Here is a 24,557-nt window from a genome sequence, read left to right as displayed (position 1 = left end):
TACAAATATGTCTCTCAGAAGACAAAACAAAGTGGAATGACAGGGAGCATGAGAGCCGGAGGAGAAGATACCAGAATTAATGTGGTTTCAGGAAAACAGAAACGCTGAAATGCTGAATGTCACAACCAATATAAGCTGTTTAGTTTTCCAAATTCCTACAACATGTAAATAAAAACACAAACGTACACACAGGTAGTGTGAGCAGGCTGAGTGGCACAAACTTTTTTCTATCTATAAATCAGGAGTCAATCTAAAGGTCATACTGCACTTTGACTTTGACCTTAGCACTGATGGCACAAATACACTGAGAAAGCAACTTTGAAATTACTGAACATGGCTTATGTAAAAGCTGCTTTCAAAACAAAGACAAGATATGAGTGAAAACTTCTTAGTTCACATCCGCTTTGAATATTTTAATACAAAAAGCAAGATAAACTGCAACAAAGCACATGATTCTCTCTCTACATTGAAAACTGTGCAGGAATGTGGATTTACAGAAAGTCCCCTTCTATAAAATCTGACAGACTGACTACGGTAATCTTATTAAGCCTCTTTGTTAAACTGTAATACATAATATCCACTTCAACCAACATGACGATTTTCCAAAACTGGCAACAAGGTGTGACAGAACTTACCGAGCACTTATTTTCACCATGCCCCCCTCTCCTTTTGCAGTTGAGTAAAATGCCCTCTGTGTACAGGAAGACCATTTCCGTCATTGACCAGGTCTGACGGAGGAAACAAGCCTCCCCGACCGGATTTTTCTCGGTGGCGTATAAAGATTCAGAGCTTATTGTGAGAGAAGGAGCACTGAAGGATGAGTGCATATCTCACCTTAACCAATGTGCTCACCTCACACACACACACACATAAACTCCATGAGGCATGAGGGAGTGTCAGACTGAGAGTGCATGTGCATGGGGGCAGGGAGTGGAGGGAAACAAAACGCCTCCTCCACCCATCTTCATGCTCCTGCTCTGTGTCATTTTAATCCAGCGTCTCCATGTGGGAACGCGTCAGTGCTCAGCGGGCGGATTCAGCACCGTTCGCTCTGATCGGAGACGTTTTTAAACTGCACACCAAACAGCCTCATAAGCAATAATACAGGCTTTTGTTAACACAGAGAAGATGAGTCAAACCAACCACTTTTCTCATTTTTCTCAAAAAAAAAAACAAAAACAAAACACGAATGTCATTGCGAAATAAGAATCATGTGTTTATAACTTTGTCAGATGTTTTTGTGGTTACGGTTGATACTTAAGGAGAATAAAGATAACTTTAGTAACTAGAAGAGGCTCATGTCGCTCCAAAAGCCATCAGAAGTACTGGGATTTGTCATGTGTCTTTCCACAGCGATCCATCTTTTGACGATCGTGAATGAACTTCATTTATTATTACATTAAAAGTGGCGGCGATACTGGAAAAGTCAGGAGGATTCGCCCTCGAGATAATGATGAATGTCACATGAACTTCATCGAGCTGTTGAGGAAACAAAGTAGCGAGCCAGCTGAGTGGCGACCAGCACAACGGCGCCTTTCACAGCAGCTTACAGAGTGTCGAACTCATAACAGCATCCTGCTACGTCTGTGTGTTCAGCACACGAAGCCCATGATCTATTAGTGTTTATTAATGAAACCATTTTGGGTCGAACTCTTTCCCGCTTGTCTTCTCTTTTGAAGGAGGACAACATAAAAGCGTGATCTGACTTCCAGGAAACACATAATCTTGTCTTATTTGTCTGTATTCGAGTGTTTCACAACCTCTGTTCTTTACTTTTCTAATGGTTGAGCTGTGCTGCTGCTGCTGCTGCCACAACCAAGCCCATTGTCTAAAAGACATGTTCCATCTTAACGGAGCTTGCCTGGTTTAAAGAAGGCTCAGACTGAAATAAAAAGGATTAGAAGTTTTTTCCACAAAACCATTTTCATTAATCACACCAGTTTCTTCTGTTGTGCTTAACTCATGGACACACGATCAGCCTGCGTCTCTCGCCGTCTGTCAACAAGTCTGATTTGACGGTGAAAGATTATGAGGAACATTAAAAAGTGTTTAAGACAAAAGGAGTCATCGCATCTGATCCCCAGCTGAGTAAAGTGCTCACTGCCACAGTGGGATGGGAGCGAATTAGCAGATTCAGTGGCGCAAATTGCCAGTTAGGAGGAAAAGGGGGACGAAAGAGGAGCGAGTCGGTGGATGAGAGGCATCAAGTTGAACTAAATACTTTGTTAATATACGTGTGAGCGTCACTGTGGATTCAAACAGCTGCCAGGGCCACAGTTCTTCTGGTTTACCTGTATACGCCCATCTTTTAGCACTGGAATCATTCATTTTATTTTACCACACAATATGAGAAACAAAACAAAAAACTTCTTTTTAAATCCAACTTTCCTCATAGTTTCATATCACCTTTTTTTTTTTGTCTCAATTCCACCTTTCCGCCTACCCGAATGGGTAAAAACTTTGCTCCAGATGTATTATTTAGAGCTCATTAGTCAAACTCAGATCTGTCACATGCAAGCCCTCATCTCTTTTTCTATGCCTTTCAATCTCCTGCTGACTTTCTCCCAAGACCTTGGCGCGATAAAGCAGCAAAATACATATTCATCACGCACCAAGCATCCTCGTCTCGCCTACTCACATCAATTGCGTCCCTCTCGAAGATGCGGAGCTGGAGGAAGAGCTCCAGTTTGATCTTCCTCTCCTGGAACAGCTCCTCCATCTGGCCCTGGGCCTCGTCCAGCTGCTGCAGCACGCTCTCGATGTGGGCCATGGAGCTGTTGTGGGGAGTCTTGTTGCTCGAGATGGCCGAGTCTCTGCGAGCAGAGGTCAAACCAGATGACTTTGAGCTTTGATTTATTAACATCTCATCGCTTGTCGGGGAAAATCCCATCAGTTGATTTCATTTTGCTGTTTTTCTACCATCTTCCTTTCATTCAGATGATAATGTTTTCGAGCACTTCTGAAAAACTTAAAACAGACTCCAACAAGATAATATACTGTGCAAAATTCTGAATCTCTCTAGTAACTGCAGAACAGGAGTCACCTGAGCTGCTGGATGAGATCCTCGCCCTCCTTGATGACGTTGACCGTTGCCTGCAGGGTGGTCTGCTGCTGCTGGCCGAATCTCTTGATCAGGTCCTGCACTGCCTCCACCGACTCTGCATACACGTCATCCAGCAGCTCCTTCTGCAGCTCTTCCAGCCACGTCCACAGCTAGCAGCGCCGGAGACAGAAAAGAAAACACGGGTTAAAAGTCTAGTGACCAACTCCAACAGATCAGACAGAAAGGGCGTCGAGTTTGCGATCAGCAGACACATGTTGGACAGCAGTGGGGTAGACACACAGAGCAGCGCCAATCAGCCGCCAAATGGACGGTCAAAACACAAGACAGGAATCAAATCCAAGCAGCTCTGCTCAAAGCTGGTGTTTTGTGAATGGTCATCTTTGTAACAGATTAGCCATCTGGGTGAGTTGGCTCAGTGTACAGAAGCCCTGGCACACGGTCCACACTGCAGGAGAGAGACCTTGGCGTTCAGTTTTGGTCTAACACCTTCACTGCCGACACCAAAGTGTCTTCCTTTTGGTGTTGCTCTCGTCAGTCACTTTGTTTTACCTTGCTATGCATCTACGTAAAAACCGGGGCCAACTATGAGTACACAAGCAGAATCCATTCATTCTGAACAAAAAGTGCTTTAAAAAAATAAAAAAGATCAGTTGCTGGGAATATCAAATCTGCTGAAATACATCAGAAGGCAGAGCTTTTAATGGCCTGCCACATGGCAATCAGCACAGATGAATCCCCCCGTCCCATAATGCAGTTCATGCTTTGTCTCCACTGTAAATGGCTGCTTTGGAAAACGCTGGAATGAATCCAACGACTTCAACAGAACGAGAAGACATGACGGGCAGGAGGAGAGCTGGAAGCGTTTCCTGGTACAAACATACGCACGGAGACGAAAACATGCATAGTGACACACACACACACACACACACACACACACACACACACACACACACACACACACACACACACACACACACACACACACACGCACGCACACACACACACACACACACACACACACACACACACACACACGTGAGCCTCTGTGAGCTGACAGATGGGATGAAGGAGATTAGTCCATATGGACATTAAAGACTAGCTTCATTAATAACTCTGACTGTCTCTAGGAGTCTCTGTAAACAGGATGTAGTGTTAACACATGCAGAGCACGCTGCTTTGTCACTCTTTAGAGGTTAATTTTGACAGTCAAAGATTTGCAATACATGACATTCATGTTAACACAACACTCTGGCTGATGGCAGGAGTCAAACGGTGATTAGCATCATACTGAACACACGCAGGTCGGTTTTGCTGCTGCAGGATTTTCAGTAAATATGAACTACTAACAGTTTCAAAGTCATGACTACAGAAGATAAAGTTACATTGGTTAGTAATGTGTTTTAATATGCACATAGCATAGGCAAAGGACTTATTGACATATTCAGTATTTTGGAGAAACAGGCACCATCACACATGCATATGTAAAAAACAGGTTTAGCTATAATGTGAAAACTGTAATGGCAGAGATATGCTTATAATTATATAGCATTTAAACTGCTTTCCTGGTGCGCTAAACTAACCTCAAATTGTACGTCTGACGGACCTTGATGAAGTATATTAAGCATTTCTAGATATCTTTCCTTTTTAAATGATAGCTGATGGATCCTGTTTGTAAGCTACTTGTGCAAATGAAAAAAATAACCATCACTGTTGCTGCATCTTGGCAAATACTTGATAATTTGTTGCATTACATTCATCATGATGTGAGAAACATGAGCCCAGAAACGACAGCTGAGTCAGTTGTTGATGAAGGTGAAAGTTTCCACTCATTATATTTACATTCCAGCACTATGAAATATAAAATCCAAACCTTCAACACTTAATTAATAAAACTGCCGTAATACTGCAGGGGCAGAGGACAGAAGACTACACACCTCTTTAACATGTGTGTGGAAGGCAACAGACATGTCCAGCAGGACTTTCCGCTGCTCAACTCGACGCACGAAGTCCTGGATGCGATCTTCTAGCTGGTGAGCCGCCTGGTATATTTCCTCAGGGTCACATTCTCCGGTCTGAGCCAGCTGCTCTGCTGCCTCCAGCAACTTGTCAGCATTGGTGTAGGTGTTCTGTAATGGCAAAATAATGTATTTAATCTTTCAAATTAAAGCAGAAACTGGAAAAAGGTTACAGTCGAGCTTAAGTTTAAGTCGAGTGCTGAGGAAAACTGGTACTCTTTTCAATTAATGTCTTAACTCGACATATGCAATGCTCACTTTTCACTGAATATGGGATTTGAGTGCGATATAAAACAAAAAACCAAAAAAAAACCTCACCTGTGCAACCTCCTCAAAGTCTTCATGTCTCTTCTGTAGAGCTCTGGCTCTGTGCAACGACTTCCCAACACCAGTGTGCTTACTGAGAAAGGCTTCTCCATGATTTTCTATCCAGTCCAACACCTTAAAGGAAACATGAGCACACACACACACACACACACACACACACACACACACACACACACACACACACACACACACACACAAACAAACCATGGGTTAATATATTCACAATTACACTGTGCAACAATAAAGTTAAAGTGCAGTCCATATTTTCAGGCAGTAGGGGGCGCAATTGACCAGAAAGGCTTTAATCAGCAGTCTTCATTTGCAGGAGTCCATACAGTAGATGTCATCTCTCCATCCTACTGGCTAAATCTGCCCCTCATGTCCCCCTTTATTCTCCCTCTCCTGCTGCATTCTGTCATGTGTAAAATACAAAAGCATGAACGCTCGTGTTGTACTTAGCAGGAGATCTAAAGCAGTGAAGTGGATCAATATTTCCTTTTCGACTGTGATTAGCCATGAATCTCCGGACGTCATAGTATTATTTTCTATTATACTACATCCACTTCTATGTGGGGTAATGAAAGAGATTTTTCAAGGTCTCTGAGAGAATATTTTGATGGGCCAACACACATGAACACATGCACAATGCCCTCGACACTTTATGTGACAGTAAATTGCATCACCATGGAAACCACTACCAAGAGAAAAGGGTGATGAAAGAGCGGATAGAAGAGGAGGAAAGACAGAGGCACAGACATTCAGCAAGACAGATTTAGAGAAAGGGAGAGGGCAGGGAATGGTTCATGTCCTCGGGGTAAAAAAATGCAAAGACAACTCCACGCGCCAACTCAATGATTTTGAACTGAACGCGCCGCCATCCAGAGAGTCACACAGAGAGGAATACAGTCAAAAAAAACCCAGGAGGAATATCAAAAAGCTTTGAAAAAGCTGGGGATGATCCTTCGTATAACACCCTCTGTTTTCAAAGGGTTCTTATAGAATATACCCTTAAAACTATGACAAACTTCAAGAAAAAAATCAATGCTGACAATGAATACAAATGTGCTGTAATCATACATTCACTTTAATTTAATCTGTAATACTGGAAATTAAAATTTGATTCATCTTGCTAAAATATTTAAAAGAACCGAGCAGTATGTTATATAGTAAAACTAACACTGCAGTTTCAATCTGCACTGGAGCCAAATGAGACCTCAGGCCAAGATTGGTAAGCTGTTTCCGCACAAAACCACCTGTTTGAGGCGCAGGTCTCTTCAGAGTGAGGTTCTGCAGACGCGTCGTACCTGCTGTACGTCCTGCTGGAAGACACACAGCTGCAGGCGCTGGTGAAGCCGCACTTTGCGATGCTGCCAGATGTTCTCCAGTTGTCTCTGGTGGTGCAGAACCTCGTGGATGATGTCGAGGACGTGGTGCACGGCCTTGGAGTAGTTCGCCGACGACATCAACGAGTCAGCGCTGCCGGGGGTCAAAGGGCGCTGCAACTTGTCCAACAGAGACTTCCCGTCCTGGCTTACCTGTTGGGTACATGTGTGGATGCAGAAAAAGGACAGAGTACAGTCAGACATATTTGCCAGTAGCATGAATGCGGCCTGTTGGAGTTCGTGCGCTGACCTCTGAGTAAGCAGTGGTGATGTGCTCATATAATCCCTGGTGATGGTGAATCGTGTCTTCCAGATCCTGAAGTTCAGAGGGCAGCTCTCCTTCACCGCATGCCTTACACCACGGCTCCACTTTGCTCATGTACTGGGGATCAAACACAGGATATTGATTCAAAAACTCACATAAATATCATGATGTCGGAGTGTATCGGAGCTGGGCTTCCAACTCTGAATACAAACGATACAAACGATGCAAACAATAATTGACAAGAATTGACTCAAGCATTGAAAACATCAGCAAAAACAAAAGAAATCATTGCTGATCATTCAAATGATATATGCGGTCTAATAAAGTATGTATCTATGCATCTTGTATCTATCCATATGATGCACAGCTGTAAGAAGAAGATGCAATAATACACGTCTTGTCTTCATCACATGTGGGCCGAGCATCTGTACCTGATCTGCTTTCTGGTGGAAGCTGGCAGACATCTCTAACAGGGTGCTGCGCTCGTCCAGCGCTGCGGCAAAGGCCTTCCACTCCTGCTCCAGCTGGCCTGAGATCTGCTGGATCTGCTGGGAGGCGTAGTGGCCCGACTCCAGCAGCCGATTTCCCACCGACATGATTCGATTGATGTTCACATACACGTTCTGCGTTGTAGGGAGATAAAGACAGCAAAGGATTAAAAAGAACGGCCAATAATGACGTCTCATTCTGTGGGGGAGAAAAAAAGGGAAGTTGTAGAATAATGACTGCAAAGGTAAATTATCAGGCTGCCAGACACAGTATTATTGCATTATATGCACTATGGTGCATGAAACTGAAACTGTGGCGTGTCTTCCATTGATCAAGACTGGTTGTGCTTCTGAAAAGCAATTAAAGAGTGTTTGTGAAATATTGTGTCCAGAACTGAATCCACTTCGGTAGTAAATAATAGAAAATACGTGTCAATACACCCTTGTCTTGAGTTATGTCTCTCTTCCCCCACAAACACAAGCATTTGGGCATTAAAAAGTCATTCTGCTTGGAAGCATGCCCCCATGAGAATAATAAAAAAAGCCTATTTACCTCTTAATCTTTCAGTCTTTTTTAATATATGGGCTCCAAGCTGTTTTGTGTTGATAGGCATGGATCAGCAAACGCTAATTAACAACTGTGCTAACAGCCTGTTATTATTCTATTCAATTACTGCTCCTGCTGCCGGTTACTGGGCTTACGCTGCTTGTTTCAAACAAAACAGGAAAGGAAGACGAACCAAAAACCAGCTACAGCCCTAAAACAAAGGCAGGTACTGGGAAAACAGGCTCTAAAATCATAAATGATTTGTTTTCTTTATGTCTGTCGACGCTGGATTAGTGATGCACCTTGTTCTTTTTCCTACAAAAGAGTTGAGATACATCTTTGAGTTTTTTTTTTGCTGGATTCAGGATGGATGTGACCGTCCAAAATAAATCATCAAAAGCACCAGATTAAGTGTGATGCCGGCTCCAAAAGAAAGGAGGCTGTGAAGTGCTCAAAAGTAGAGTTCAAACGTGAAATCAGGGGAGTTCGACAGCTCTTGAGAACACAACAGTGGGTAGGCTGGAATTCACAAAAGAACAGCAGTGCACAGGGAAACTACTTTAATCCCATTAAGAAGGACACGCGTTAAACACTGCAACGGCTTCTGAGGTTCTTGTTACAGATTTTATGTGGCAGAGCACCACAGGAAACTATCACGAGTTTGGAAGAAAAAAAAAAAAAAAAAAACTAAAAGGCTTCCAAGAATAATTTCATCCTAAAATATACAAGTGCCTACATGGATGCATAGAGAGGAGGGGGGGTGACACACACACTACTCTACCACACTGGGAGGTGAAGACTTAATCCAAAACTGATGGTTTTGAGGAGGAGGAGGAGGAGGAGGAGAGGAGGGCGTGGGATGCGGTATTTCTAATTTAAACTTGAGCAAGAGGCAAGAGAGTGAATGAGAAAGAAGAGGCAGGAATGAAGAAAGTGGGAAAAGAAGGACGATGCTATTGAGCATAAATCAAGAAATCTAAAGAAAGGGAAACAAATGAGACTGTTGGAGCCTTGAATGCCGAGTGTAGCACTTTGTGAATAAAGAACAGAATAAAAAAAATAAAAATTGGGTGTCAACCTCAGAGAGTCCAGCTTTGCAAAATAGCAAGAATGATCAATGCAGAAAACCCGTCACTTGGTAACAGCTCCCTATTGCACCCTAACCACATAATGATTATCATAAAATGTATGAAGCATAGGATCCTTCAATTCTCTGCAATGAAATGAAAATGTCCGTAGCGTGCTCAGTTTTCAGCTGTAGAAATTCCGCCTTCAACTGTGCATTTTCAGGTCGGTGACTGCATTACAGAAAAACCTGCTAGAGAGTTACAAATCTGAAATATACAACTCATTACAACAAGAGGGTTAAAATAACAATGATTGAGATAAAATATAAGATAAACTGAGGCGTGAAAAGAAAAAGAAAACGAAGAACATGCAAGTATCACATGGAAAAACCACAAGCTCAGAATCAAACAGGGACATTTGCATTGTGAGGTGTGTTAACCACTACTCCACCGTGCATTAGGGACAGATACAGGTAAGTTAAGATGAGAAGGTGAGATCAGAAATTCCAGGACTAAGAAAACATGATCCTGGTAAACAGGTTGGATTTGCTTTGTTTAAAAAAATACTGAACTATTAAGCATGTTAAGGTTTCGATCTAAAATTATTATATTCACTCTGATACTAGTAGAGGGAGGTTCTAATGTCTATTCAGATGTCGTAAAGTAATTTGCATTAACTACCAGTTGCCTATAATTATGACACACAGAGCACATGGCCACTTAAACCCAGAGATACGGTACCATCAGTAACAGCATGATAATAGATGCTTTCCTGAGTTTGGGATATAACAACATGCAGATGAACAAATGCTTGAATTAAGAGAAACGATTTCAGAGGACAAGCATCAGGCCCTGAATCTCAAAAATGTAATAAAAAACCTTCTCCACTGGATAAGCTACATACTGAAATCCAACAAATAAAACACTGACCTATTTCATCAGAAACTTAAAGCAAGTCTTTTATGGCCCAAACCTTCACTTGTGTATCTGTGCCTTCAAATCCTGCAAGCTCAATGTCAATGCTTAGTCAATCCGAACCATTCAAACCGCATTACATTTACTTTTGAAAAATATTCCCAAATGTAGAAAACACAGAACTGAGAGGACTCAGTCAGCGCCACGAAACCTCGCTCACTGACAAAGTGAATGTCCATTGTGCCATGCAGGCAACAGGAAGGGGAAACGCAGTTTCCTGTGGAAGAATGGGTGGAGGGGGTGGTGGTCACATTTAATTTGGGTTATGGTTCCATCTGTCTTTCCTCCTGTTGTTGACAAAAAGTTTATAGCTCCTTCTCAACCTGTACTGCTGTGGCTGCTCCTTATCTCCCATGATGACATGAGAATAGTCCAGAACAGCCAAAACACTCAGGATTTAGGCCACAGGTGCTGCTCTCCCCGTGCTGACATATGCAGCACAATGAGAGCAGCGAATGTTACAGAGAGACAATGACAAATCAACATTTCACACCTTTTCCTGTTATTTTTGGACTCATTTTGTACAAAACGGAGAGACAGAAGATGCTTATTTAACACAGAGACAATTAAACCAAACTGCTGACACAAGTCTGTTGTCTCCACCCCAGTTTTTGGGTTATTTGTTCAGTTATATGTTCCAGATGGGGAAAACAAATTTGGGGGGGGGAATCCAGTGGATTACTGCATTTGTGGTGAAAATAATCACAATATCTTCAGCTACACTTATCAGTAAATTCTGCAGATATGAGCAGGCAAGAAGCAGTGTGGGGTGGAGGGCGGCACACAGGAAGTGCGTCGTGGCAGTACAGGTCAATAATGGGCAGAGCACCTTGATAAAAGACATGACGAGGCAGGACAGCGCTGAGAACGACAGGAAAAGGACTGAAGAATGTGAAAAGGTGGAGGAAGAGTGAGCCAAAGCTACACAGAAAGAAAGGGATGCTCTGAGACACAGGTTGTAAAAATTAGGAGGTCCCAGCTTGTGTGTGTGTCTGTGTGTGTGTGTGTTCTGCTGTGAATGACAGTAATGATGATGGTTTGTGACTGCAGCGCCTAAGTGTGACAGTGTTTTCCTGCATGTGAGCCCACACAACCGAGACGGAGACGACGGCCTACCATGCAGTTCATCGCAAAGTGGTTGTGCTGCGTCTGCAGCTCGACGGCGTGCTGGTGGTTTCCTCCGATCTCCGTGTAACTGGTCAGGAAAAGCCCTTTGTTGTGCATGATCCAATCGAACATCTGGAGAAAAGGGGGTTCAACAGAAAGCATTTAAAATAAAGAATAATCTTATATCATATTTGGTTGTAATAAAGTATTCGTGTCTGTTGCGGACACTGTTACACTTCCTGTAGGTGTAAATGTGTGTTGCATGTTTAGTGAATGCTAACAGTGTGTTACATTACAGCCCTGACACTGAGCAGGCTTCTGTATTCGCCACTATGTCCAGACATGTTATACAGTTACATTTCTACATACACGCACGTTCACATTCAGCACACGGTTCAAGAAACATTTGATATTTGATAAGAATTTTGGTTCAAGTGCTCGCACAAAACATTCATCCTTCAATTTCAGATTAAATCAATTAGAATTTTGTGCATAATTTCATGTCTACACGGGCTTAGAGTGCAGCTCAGCTGTAAAGCTTGAGACGACATGCAGATGAAAACCGATCAGAGAGCTTAAAAATGTCTGGATTAATGTCATGTTTTCATAAACCTGCCTAAAACTTGTACTCATGCACAAGGAAGTGAACTGGAGCAGTGGAACATGAAACATAAATTCAACAATTAATCACATGGAAAAGCACCAACTGAATTTCATCTTCTTCTTTTTTTTAATTTTCTATATCAAACAACTTGAAGAGGAAACAGATGTGAATCGTTTTGAAACAGAAAAGAGCAAAGCGGCACGCTGACCTTCTCGGCATCCTGCTCAAACAGCCGCAGCTGGAAGCACTGGTCCAGCTTCAGCTTCCTCATGTGCCACAGCTGCTGCAGGTTCTGCCGCGTCCCGTGCAGTTTATCCAGCAAGCCCGTCACCTTCGCCACCAGATTGTGCGCGTCCGCGTGCGCGTGGAAGCCGAGATGATGGTCGTTGGAGTCTCCGCTGGCTCCTCCGACGCGGTTGCCGTACCCGCCCTCGCCGCCGCCCCCGCCCCCCGCGGTCTGCGACTGTAGCCTCTGGAGGAGCCGGCGTCCCTGCGTGTCCAGCTCCTCCACCGACGCCTTGGTGGCCTTTTTCTTCAGCGCGGCGTGCTCCTCCATCAGGCGCCGGGCCCCCTCCAGGTCCCGCGGGAGGTCGCGCTGGGACAGGGTCTCCTGCAGCTCCTCCAGACGCGCCAGCGCCCGCGCCGCATCGCTGGCGAAGGTCTCAAAGGAGAGCCGCACCTGAAATCAGAGTTACAGGTGACCTCCGAGTTCCGACAAGAAAAAAAAAAAGTACTGAAAACAGAACTTGCTGATTAAAGTCTCAGGAGACTTTCTATGCAATGTTCCAGTGCAGAATTATAAATAAGGTACATATGAAGGTAAGGCAACTTTCATAAACAACAACTTTTGCAAAAATGAGTGCAAACCTCAATCCAGTCATCATGGTTGTACTCTAGACTTCCCTCGAAGTCAGCTGTCAGCTGAGATGGATCCACGATCTTTGTTAAGCCCTCTAAGGAGACCATCACCGTCTGGTGCAAGTAGGTGGGTTGGAAGAAAAAAAAAAAAGAGAGAAAAGACAGAGGGAGGTCATGATAGAGACTGAGCCAGAAAAGAACCCACCACGATTCACACAGTCAGCAGCGTCATATTCCAGCCCAATTAAATGTTAATTCCTCCAAATATTTTCCTTCATTAGGCTGAGATTATGAGAAGAATGTGTGGCGTTAGCAGCTCTGCTTGTTTCTTGTTTGGATAGGTGTGGTGGCAAAAAAACCCATCAACATTCGTGTTATCATTAATAAGATGGAAATACAGGAATGTAAACTCATTCGAAGCAAAAACAGAAGGAAGCGAAGGAATAAGGAGTAAGTCAAAGTCTCTTGCAAAATGACTTGAAAGCATTCTAACTCAGTAATCAATACATCCCTTTTGTTGCATATTATTTCCGTGAATTTACCATATTAGTTTAAATGAAACGCAAAATAAAACATTCTATTCAATAATGGAAATGTAAAACTCACCAAGTATAAAGGCTGAGTCAATACTAGACTCAAATAAATTATGAAAGAAACCACCAGGATGAGGCAGGAAAGAGTTTTCTCAGTAACTCCAGGTTGTTGAAGCAAACTGCTGCATTCGCAAACACATTAGCAGCTGGAAGCTGTGCAGCGTCTATATCATTCAGCTCGGATGTAAAAACTTAACAAGACTCGGTGAAGAAGAGACGGGAGAGAGTTTGAAGATCAGCTGAACGTGAGCAGCCGGTTACAGGGAGAGAAGACAGAGATAACTTGGCCATCAATGCCTACAAGCAGCTCATGTTTAATGCAACAAAATCAACACAGAAGTTTCTTATCTAAGCCTATAACTCACCACAGTGTAGATGGAGTTAGGCCCTGTCCTATATATATGGTTTCCATAGTAACTAGGTCAGAACTAAATATACCAGCTCCGCATGCCCGCATGGGACAGAATAGTGCCACTGTCACCGAGCAGCAGTCCAATTAGAGCTCATGAAGGATCCTGACGGCCACGCTAATAGAACAACTGCCTGCAACAATGCGTTGATTTAAAAAACAAATTGCTATGATGCATTGAGCACTGACACTGTTCCCATTAGATGCCGAATTAGACAAGGTCGGTCATCAAGCACCTTTGAAAATGCAAACAGACCTGAATGACGATAACAGCAGTAATTGCAGGTGAAAAAAGGTTAAAATTAAAACATTTTTTTGTTAAATAAATAGCTAAAGCAGTCAGACCATCACGCACCTCGAATTCGAACTTGGAGCTGCCAAAGTTGGTCCTCTGCTTCTGCCAAAAGTTGTCCGGCTTGATGATGAGCGCAACGTGGATACAAGACGGAAAAGACTCCTGCAGGATCTTCAGCAGAGGTTTGATACTGTCCCACTTAGATCCACGCATGTCCACGATGACCGTGAAGCCATGTCTGGCCACCTCCTCGCTGCAGAAAGCACAGAAACAGAGGTCAGAGCAGTGAGGTCAGAGGAAATGAAGAGAACTAAAAGGCATTTTACTGATTAAGAGAAAGTAGTGACGAGGCAAGACCAAAAGTGTTCAGAGAGAAACTGTTGAAAAAGCCAGTAAAAGAAAGGTCTGCGAAGAAGCCAAAAGTGAAAAAATAAGAACAATTTAAGTCGAAAGATCCTTTCCTCCCCAGCATGTGGAGAAACAGAGAGAAAAGAAGCATTAAAACATTCAAGCGTTGAAATTTCCTCTGCTACTTACCAGGAGTCCCGCTGCTGTACAAGTCCATAAAAGGTTTGTTTCTCACTATTAAGAGGTTTAATCTGAACGAGTCTAGCCGGGACACAGAAACACACTCAGGCCTCCTGCTCTATCTCACCCTGACCTCACTCTCCTGAAAACACATCGCTGACTGAACGAGCAGAGAACAGCAGAGAGAGAGAGAGAGAGAGACTGGGAGGGAGGGAGAGAGAGGGGAGAGAGAGAGGGGGTAGAGAGAGAGAGAGAGGAGAGAGAGGTAAAGGAAATATTTAGACGGAAACCAGACAAATCAAGGTTAGAAGAAGAAGTGGAGGTCCTACTGCACAAACTGGGCTGATTTCATTTGATTCATACTCAAAATTCTGCCCTCTTCCAGGGGTGTTGGACACACTCAGCTCCATCAACCACCGTGTATGAATTAGTTGAAAGCATTTGTCTTTTAATGTTGCCGGCGAAAATCAAACCTCAGAAAGAGAAGAAAGAAGAAAATCCAATCTCAAACTGAACCTCAGTTAACAACCTCCTAATCAGTGGAAAAGTCAATCACTTTCTTCAAAATTGCCAGTATTTTTTATTAAAAACTTTTCAAACATATTAAAAAATTTACAGTATTATACTACACTATGAAAAACTCATTTGGATAAAGGGAAAAACTTCTTCCAGAATATATGACCAAATCCAAATCTGGCCTGATTCAACTGAGACATCTCCGACCTGGAACCAATGGGATTATGTCGAGTCAAACATTTCCCAAAGTGCATAAAGTCAATAAAGTTGTGAGGTCCACAGTGGAGAGCTGCACACCTGCAGATGTTTAACGTGACTGATTTTCCCTCTGAAATCTAAGAACCGCCTGACAGAAATAAACCCGGACCCTTTCGTTTTTCTTTTTTAATTTGACAGGAACCAATGAGGACCACCTCCCGCCTCAAGACAAATCTCCCAACTCCACTGTGAAAAATGCTTTAAAGCACCGTACCTGCAAGTGCAGCACAGAGGGGAGATCAGAAGTAGCAGAACAGAGAGCGAGCTTTGCTCCGAGCTAATCCCAACCGACTCCAAACAGAACAGCCCGAAGCTCCGTATTAAATGTGACGGAAAGGTTCTTTTAGATTATAAGATGAGGCTGCACAGAAATACGGGGTGCGCAACTCTGCAGGTACTTCCTGTGGCTACATGTTCTGACTTTTTTAAAACAAGCTGGTATGACGGCAAAGAAAAGCCAGCAGATTTTAAAAAAAATACTGGAAAAGAATAAAGAAAGGACAATATACAGTGAAACCACTTAAAAATATTTTTTGCAGTAACAGAGTGAAAAAAAGAGAGAATCTAACAGGGAGAGTAGCATCCAACAGAAAGGAATGCTTTTCCCAAAGAGGAAACAAGCAACTAGCACAGGAGTTTGCAACAAAAAAATCCAAACTAAAACATTTCCATCTCTCTGTGGCCTCGGGGTTTGCTTCAGTTTTACAAATCCAAACAAGGTGGGAAAGTCTGAAAGCCATGAGCTGTGTGTAGTGAGGGAGCTGAGGAGTCTGTTTCAGATTAAGCCAGGATCTCAAACAGCAGCTGCTCATTAAAGCTGCAGAGACAGATTCCCAACTCGGAGGTAGACTCCTGGGTACAATACCTACTTGGGAATAGTAGCCAGGTAAGCGATGAGTCTGCGCAGGTCTTCAGGTCGTATTCTGTCGTGGTTGCTCCTTGCTGGAAATGTGAGGATGGGACCTCCGCGTCTGTCTCTGCCACCTTTTGACCAAGAAAAAAAGAGTCATTGAACTGGTTGACTGAGATCATCAACACTTCAAAACTTTTTAAAATGCATCTATTTTCATTTTGCAGCATCGTTGTGATATACATGTATTAAACTGAACCTACAACGAATGTATAAATCTTGGCTGAATCAAAGTGAATCTGCAGCTGCTAAACAATCACAAGAGAAGAAATCGCAGGACAAATCACCGACAAAGCCACGAGGAACAGTCTGTTGTTCAACAGAGCTCAAGGTAAAAGATCTGACAGGACTGCTGTGAGATGAAGGCGGCTCATTTGTACGGGCGCCATCTGTGAATATGTGCAGTTAGTCATGACAGTACTGAGTCAAAGTGAGGAGTCGGGGGTCAGATTCACACAGATGACAAGGCTGATGATGACCTTTCAGTCACACGGCTGTAAAAAACAACACTGACTTCCACCGAAGAGATAATCCGTCTGCAGTTAGTTTAAATTAACGGTGTAAAGGTCGAGAAAGAAACGGCTCAGACAAGCGTGTGAACAATGACACACAAATAAATATTAATATTTAACACTATACTCATGTATGTTGTGACATTTTGACACAAAGTTGTTTTTTTTTTTTTCTTGTAGCTTGGTGGTGCTTTTACTGACCTCTCAACATCACAAATTCCCTGCAATTTAAGATGTCAAATAATCTCATGTGGCATTCAATGATGCAATAAAATAAACAATGCTAATGTTGCAAATGAATAACTAAATTTTAAAACGAACTTTTGGCAAGCCTTCAAACAAACTAACTAAATTAACTCTGAATAATAATAGTATGAAATCTAGACCATGAACATGAGCCTGTGAAAACATATATATAAAATGCATGTAAACAAAAATCTCACAGTTTAATAAACCAGCATTAGTCTGCAGAGAAACACTGAAGCAAAGACGATTTCAGATAGGTTTCTAGAGAGATAGTGCATTTTTTACAAAAAGTACATTCAATTTGACCATCTTATATAACAACCAAAGAGTTGTGATCTGTAATTTTTAATAAGTGATGCTGTTCTTTCTTAACTTATACGTTAAAATTACTTCACTGAATAAGAGTTTATTCATGTTTCTTTTCCATCTTTTATAAAGCACCACTGCACATAAGTCTCATAACTCTTTAAGGACTATAATAACATCTGAAAGCAAAAGAACTTTTGAACCGCTAACCCCAACCTGAAATCAAGCTGAAATCCCAGTATCAGCATCATTTCAGCAGTAAATGTGGTAAGTGAGCATATCCGACCTGAGAGGAAGGCGACCTTCTCTTTGAGGATGGGAAGCACGTCAATGGCTTTCATATCCTCATTGCGATGAAACCCTGCAAAGAAACAAACAGAAACGTAAGCCAAAACAGGACGAACAATGAGCGTTTTTAAACAGAAGAGAGCAGCAATTCAAACAGATTTTATTGCTACCAGAAACTGACATCAATATGTTTTGACTAGAAACTGATTCAGACAAACTCAGAAACATCACTGTCAAAACTCTGCACCAGATAAAAGCTTCAAAACAGAACAGTCAACATTATTATTGGGAGAAAAGCAACACAGATGGGCAAAACTGGGAATGTCTTACATCAAAAACATTGCAATTCATACAGTAATTACTCACAGGCAATCACACTGTTGCTCGGTACATAAAATTAATTGCTAACATTGTTTCTTTTTGTGATTTTTTTTTTTTTAAGGCATCCAAAAATCTGGAAGATTTCAAGAAGCCTTTCATTTCATTTCATATATTTAGCACAGCCTTGTATGACACACTTGACTAGTCGATGACGGGATGCTCTTCAAATGTCTTCCCCTTTGCCTCGCCTCCTCAACAGATGGCACACTGACTGATACCGACAAGAAAATATCATTTTACACACACACACACACACACACACACACACACACACACACACACACACACACACACACCATCTAATGTACATGTTAAAAGAATGTTGCATGAAAACTGAAAATGATTTGTCATACCATGAATGGTACTTTATATTTTAATCATAACAGTTTCAATCCTCTTTAACTGTTATTTTACAAGGAATTCTCAAATTTTACATTCAGGAGGATGCCTTTTCTCTGCACATCTGCTATTTACAGTTTGAAAAGAATTCCCAACAAAAAAATACATTGTGGTAGTGGTGGATAGATGGCAATGAATGCCGCTTCCACAGAATGAGATCCGTCTCTACATTATAATACTAAGTGGAGGTAAATGAACAACCATGCATGATTGAAATCACGGCTGCCGTCGAGGAACGAAACGAAAAGCAAAACAATTGTTCTGATATTGATAGCTTTTGTAACTCTGGCCGTGAGAGCATGCAGATGAGGAGGCTGTGGCGGTGTATGGATGTGTGTGGGGTCGGTGGGTGGGTGGGTGGGAAGGTGGGCGGGGGACTCTGCAGATGTTGTTCGTCATCACACAGCTATTTCTCATCGAGCAGTGAGTCATCTCCCTCACATTTACAATACGCGCACACACATATAACCCTTCACAATATGAAGGATTTGCTTCATTGTTTTCAATCCTATAATGACATAAATCAAGAATATCATTCGATCCAGAACACAATTAGCTCCTGATACTATTACTACTACTACTATCACTACTGCTCCTGCTGCTCCCTCTTTCCTGGCAAACTGAAGAAGACACAATAACAGAGTGACTCAATCTCACGTGACAGGCCAGCAGAAGCTGCTGTTGTTCTCTGTTTTAAATCATACAGCTCTGGGGTCAAGAGGAAAACAAATACTTTCAAGCACTATAAACATTTTATTCATACGGACTGAAAGCTGAGGTGAGCTTATTAGATTGTGTCCGGACTGCTGAATCACGGCCGAACACGTACACCAACTGAAACGCCCTTCTGGAAAAGCCATCCATGGTTCTAATTTCAGTTTACGATTCAGGAGAAGTTGTTAACCTCAGTGAGAAAAGTGCTGAAGAGAAAGCATCTTTCAACATTTCAGCAAACAAAACATTTATTTCACCTTTCAATTAAGTTATAACCAGAAGAGATGTAAGGAAATATGTGAAACAGGTCAAAATAAAGAGAGAAATAGTAAAAGAAAGGCATGAGTTGATAGAATAAAGTGTGTATTCAGAAGTGGTGGGAACAGAGAAGCACAGAAAATATCGAGAAAAATACAAGGTACTGAATTCACTCCTCAATTTTAAAAAAGGTTGTGATGATGTATTTGGATCCTGTCTGTACTTACAATTTCAACATTGTACCAATATTCTCAGAGTTGTGGTCACAATAACACAGAAGAGGAGTGAAGAAGGACAGAGGTAGCCAGATAGCTCCCCCAGGTTTGAATGGCTCCTGCGATATTGATTTCAGCCGCGCTCTGAGGCAGTTAGAAGCAGCAGTCTGGCCGCGGTGACAGTCCATCAGCTCACTGCGGGAAACGCTGGATGGACATAACCTGACTCACAGATAATGTCACAGCCGGCCGAGACGAGATGGGACTGACGTGGCAATAATGGCTTCATTCTCTGGTGAGAGGCGAGAAAGAGCCAATAACTGAGCACCCCTGTCAGAAATCGCACTCGTGGGTTTTATGATCTTCCTCTCTCCCCAACCAGCTGCACGCGTCTCTCATTCCTTTTCCCAACGTACTCAGAACGACTGTAACAAAAACACCATGCATCACAACAGTTGGATAAATGCTGAAAACACTGTTTTAGACTTGATTGTGTGCCTTGTAAAAAGGTGGGACGCCCACACATTAATAGTCCTTTTGACGTGCGTAAGCAGATACGTACATGCTTCCTGTTAAGTGTGACTGGACATATTCCTCACAGAGGTGGTTTATATAAGATATCAGCACACCGTGAGCTTTAACTTTTGTCATACACCTGAACTCCGCACCTAAAAAAGTACCAAATCCAGCTAAATCTGGCCGAGTGGTGGATATATACGCACTCATCTGCTCATAAAAAGGTCAGAATCAATTTATATAAGACGCTCCCACAGCATGACGGTCCATTAATAGTAGAAAAAGACTCAAGACTGCAGTGCAAGTGCACGTTTATATGCAGCAGAAATTCAGTATTACATGACACACATCGATCAATGCAGTCCTATCACTGCCTTTTGTTTCACACACTGACACATAAAGAGACACACACAATGGAAAACACACTCGCACGGCACTCTCCTCCCCTCACTACCCACAGCCGTTCATTTCCAAGGCTGCTGAGCATGAAATAAAGCTTCTCAATCACAGACTGCTTGTTCATAACAAACTCATAATGAGAGCAATCCATTCTACTGACAGCCGGCACTCTGTGCCCCGGAGGATTAGTGGAAACGCAAAGCGTTAGTTTTTGCTAACAGTCTAGTTACTGTATTTATTAAATATTTAGAATTTTATGGAAGGATATGAAGAGAAAAAAGCTATCACCTCAAGTGACATTTGTGTTGTTATATCTTATGGGGACACGTTTGAGAGTATTACAAGCTGATGACACTGAGATGAGAGGATCAAATTCACAAGATTATTTTGGTGTGAGCTGTGTATCACGACGCACGGGCATGCAAACAGAAGGAACATGCAAACATGGGAAATCGCATGCTGACATTCTCTCTCTCTCTTAATGGAGATCTCAGATGCAAACATCAATCAAAGTGACAAAATAGAACATAATCATTTTTATGGTGGTGGGGCAGCGATCTTAAGATGTAGGCAAAGCACATCCTATTTTTTTGTGGCACCACAACATGTTTAGGGAAACGATGACGTGATTTTCTTTGATTTCATGAAAATGAGATCACATTAAAATAAAATTGGTGGAAAAGGAAGTAAAAGGTAAAAAAAAAAAAGCATACAAGCATGCACTATTTCTGCCACATCTCTGCAAACTGCAGACAATTGGCATTACATGCACAGTGAAGTCCAATCATAGGTTACATTTTGGTAGTAATTCAAGCTCTTTTTGGCTTATTGGTGTCCCAGCATGGCTCCAAAGGTCAGCAGACCCATCTGGGTTTTACAGCGATATTCCAGTAATACAGAGAACCGCAGAACACAGAGGTGAAGATGGTAAATTGCAGCTTACATTGGACTTGAAGACAAACTGGCTGAGTTCACATGTGGGAGGAAACAGTTTCATGCTTGGTTTTAAAACAATTTCTCAGTCTGTGATTTTGCAAAGCTTGATTCCAAAGTCACTGTGAAAATATTTCCCATGCAGCGAGTATGCTGCGCTTTCACTCTTTTTACTCTGCATGAATTTTGAGAGCAAACGGAGAAAGGTAGAGACAGATTCAGTCTTGTGAAGCCCTACGTGTGAAGCCCTTGTATTTGCACTGCAGTTGCTCCTTAAATCTGTACATTCCCAAAGCTGTGCAGAAGAGGTGGGCTAACAGGATGTTACACAAAGGTTGAGCTAATCCGTTTCCTCATGCTGCCCTGCCTCTCAGCTGGAAACACACTGCTACTGACCAGATTGTCTTTGTTGTTCCCAGCTCTTCATACCACACACTGACAACATCCTTCTGTCAGAACATCGCTGTAGATTCGTTTCTACATTGCATCATTGACATGTACTGAGGAAAGAATGCATCAACAATGTGTAACACACAAGAATAAAAGCTTCCCCCAACTCAATAACCTAAAATTAGCTGCAGCTGCATATTTCTGTGTCTTCTTTCCCCAAAGTGGACGGGCTCATTCCTTTTGATTCCAGTCATTTCGACCACAGGCTAGACTTTGCATGGCACATCTGCACAGCTTGGCGTGCCACACGATGCCAATCCTCCGGCACCTCGTAACCCCAGAGCCAAAGCAATTACAAGCTGGGCTGTATTTGTAGTACAGCTGAACAGACCGGACCTTCCACGTAATGCTGCAGCAGCTTTATAACACAATTCCCCAAGCCGCTGTCCTGAAGCACACTCCGTTACATGCATTCCAACAAGCAGAGATAAAGTCACACACACACATAAAAAACAGAAACTGCTCGTATTTGGCAGTTCAGCAATAAATCTTCAAACCAGAACAGAACAGTGTTTCTCATTCATACTGTATAATCACAGTTATATATGTGTGAGACTTTCTGAGTTTAGTTCCCTACTGTACACAAAGATTTACATCGCTTTAGACTGTGATGGATTTCAGATGGCGCTTTCATACTCCAGCACTGGGCCAGAGCCCGGTATGTGAACTCTACTATGAGTCGGTGTAAAATGAGAACCGGGAGACATTTGTAGCACAGCTCGACCCGGCTTGGCTCGGTCTGTGCTGACGGAGGTGGGCTCAGAGTGGGGATAACGCAGCTTTTGGGGATCAATGCAAGAAAGCATGAAAATGGGAGCAGATTGATTTATTTGGTCAATATAGAACTATGAGCCATAACATTATGACTATCCCAGAGCTGTCAACACCAGAACTGTGGAGCTGAATCAACCTACATGGGTGACTATTTGCTCCCCACACTCACTCAGATTCTTATATTTTTTTTCTACTCTACAACTCTGATAGTCCGGTATGTTTAGAAACCCTCTCTAAAGTAGAATCTTAGACTAGTTGGGCTAAAAATTAGCCTGTCCATCATTTCTACCCACTTTGTTTGGAGACTGACCTGGAATGTTTAACTTTCTGTTTGTGTACTCAAACTTGTGCGTCTGAAGTGTGCTTCAGTGAGAAACTGTGACTGACTTCCTCCTAGAATAGCTCTTCCTTGGAGAGAGGGATGTGCCACTTTACAATTATTTTGGGTAAAAGTTAAGATGTCCCAGGCAAAAAAACAGGGCACAGGCCAAAGCAGATCCTTGAGGGAATTTACTCTGACACAAGACAAAATCAACATTTCATTCCGAGAAGAGAAGCAGCAGTGTCCTCCAGGAAGAGGCTACACACACTTTTTCTGGGCAGCGCTGTCGTTGGGATCTCCAAAGCTGGCATTCCGAGTGTGTTACCAACCTGTATCCTGTTTGCAGGGTTTTGGTAAAGTTTGTGTTTGGGCCATCAATGCCATAGAGCCAACGCTGTTTGACAAGTGTGGTTAGAAACACAGGAAGTTCTTTTTCTAGAGTTTTTGTTTAAAGCCAGTTCTTCCACAAACATCCATGCCATCTGTGAGATTGACATCAACTGAGCAAACGGAACCTAAAAAACAAGATCCAACTTTGATTCAAAAGAACTTTTTTTTCCCACAGTTTTACACAACAACCTTAAAAAAAAGTGTTACAGCATCCACTCACACACAGGCTATATTTATCACGCCTTATGAAGATGCCATGTTGTGAACTATTTCTGCGCTGCTCCCTGGCGTGGCAGGATATCGAGCTGCCGTTCCCCTCCGTGCTGCTGGGGCGCAGTGAATGTAGGCCCAGGCCTCCAGGACGGGCTGCTGCGAGCAGGGCAGCCATCTCTCCCCACGAGTGACAACCTCAACTAGAGCGACTGCAAGTGTGTGCAGTCCCAGCGCAACAGGCCGACGATCCAAACAACTGGGGGCTCCGACCGCCTCTTCCTCCGCCGCTCTGCGCTTCAGTCTCTGAACATCTTTATATCCTTTCCCCCTGCACTTTATTCACACATGCATTGACATGGAACAGCTTCTCTCTTCCCCTCTCTCTCTCTCTCACACACACACACACACACACAGAGCCACTTCTTCCTTCACTCTGCGCTGCTCTACTCCAGTTCTGTGACCTTCATCCAAAGCTGGCAGGGGGCCTGGGGACTGTGGCGAGCTCAACTTTCATCAGGTTTCTCATATTGTTGTTACAGTGTGGCTTACAGCAAAAATAACACTTTGCTCCTACCGCAACCCCTCGACCTGGATATAACCCCAAAGCGCAGCAGAAAACCCATGAATAAGTCATAACAAATGGAAATAGTAGGGGGATAACTAATGTGCAGTTCTCACAACGAGCCTAAATGTTCAGTGTTCAGAATAAAGTTAATATTATTTATCAATCATGTCTCATAAATCCACATATACTGTGCCATACTTTTCTTTTTTTTTTTTTTTTTACAAAAGATGAAAGGTTAAATCAAACCAGTGACCACCATTTGACAGCTATAAATAATAAACAAAGCTCTATGGGAAGCTTGCAAAACAACAGTTCACCATCCAGTGTAAAGCAGAGACCTCGCTCTGTGAACCGGAGTCAAAGCCCCCAAAGCTCTCTGCAAGACGTCGTGTCTCACAACAAGTAGGAACCACTGTTTACCGTTGTTAACCATAGGTAGTAACTATGCGTCTCCTTTCGACATCTGGT

At 42.7% G+C, this 24,557-nt stretch overlaps 1 protein-coding gene across 6 annotated transcripts in view; it reads right to left on the bottom strand.

Moving 5' to 3' along the window:
- The window catches only part of triob (trio Rho guanine nucleotide exchange factor b), an 89,719-nt gene that overhangs the window by 38,367 nt on the left and 26,795 nt on the right, over positions 1–24,557 (bottom strand). For 4 of the 6 annotated variants that reach the window (XM_030103248.1, XM_030103243.1, XM_030103245.1 and 1 more), the window contains 13 exons: positions 17,559–17,633; positions 16,168–16,282; positions 14,057–14,249; positions 12,709–12,813; positions 12,050–12,520; positions 11,247–11,369; positions 7,485–7,676; positions 7,039–7,170; positions 6,711–6,941; positions 5,398–5,520; positions 4,999–5,190; positions 3,044–3,213; positions 2,639–2,813 (listed from right to left, as the gene is read on the bottom strand). In XM_030103248.1, coding sequence (XP_029959108.1) covers positions 2,639–2,813; positions 3,044–3,213; positions 4,999–5,190; positions 5,398–5,520; positions 6,711–6,941; positions 7,039–7,170; positions 7,485–7,676; positions 11,247–11,369; positions 12,050–12,520; positions 12,709–12,813; positions 14,057–14,249; positions 16,168–16,282; positions 17,559–17,633 — 2,297 coding nt within the window. Of the gene's footprint in view, positions 1–2,638; positions 2,814–3,043; positions 3,214–4,998; positions 5,191–5,397; positions 5,521–6,710; positions 6,942–7,038; positions 7,171–7,484; positions 7,677–11,246; positions 11,370–12,049; positions 12,521–12,708; positions 12,814–14,056; positions 14,250–14,533; positions 14,706–16,167; positions 16,283–17,558; positions 17,639–24,557 lie in introns of those variants that run through there. The other 2 variants (XM_030103244.1, XM_030103246.1) reach the window with 2 other exon arrangements.

The sequence above is a fragment of the Salarias fasciatus genome, chromosome 11 (genome assembly GCF_902148845.1).
Source record: "Salarias fasciatus chromosome 11, fSalaFa1.1, whole genome shotgun sequence".
NCBI lineage: Eukaryota > Metazoa > Chordata > Actinopteri > Blenniiformes > Blenniidae > Salarias > Salarias fasciatus.
Note: the sequence above shows the minus strand (reverse complement) of the source record. Positions and strands in the feature narration are given on the sequence as shown.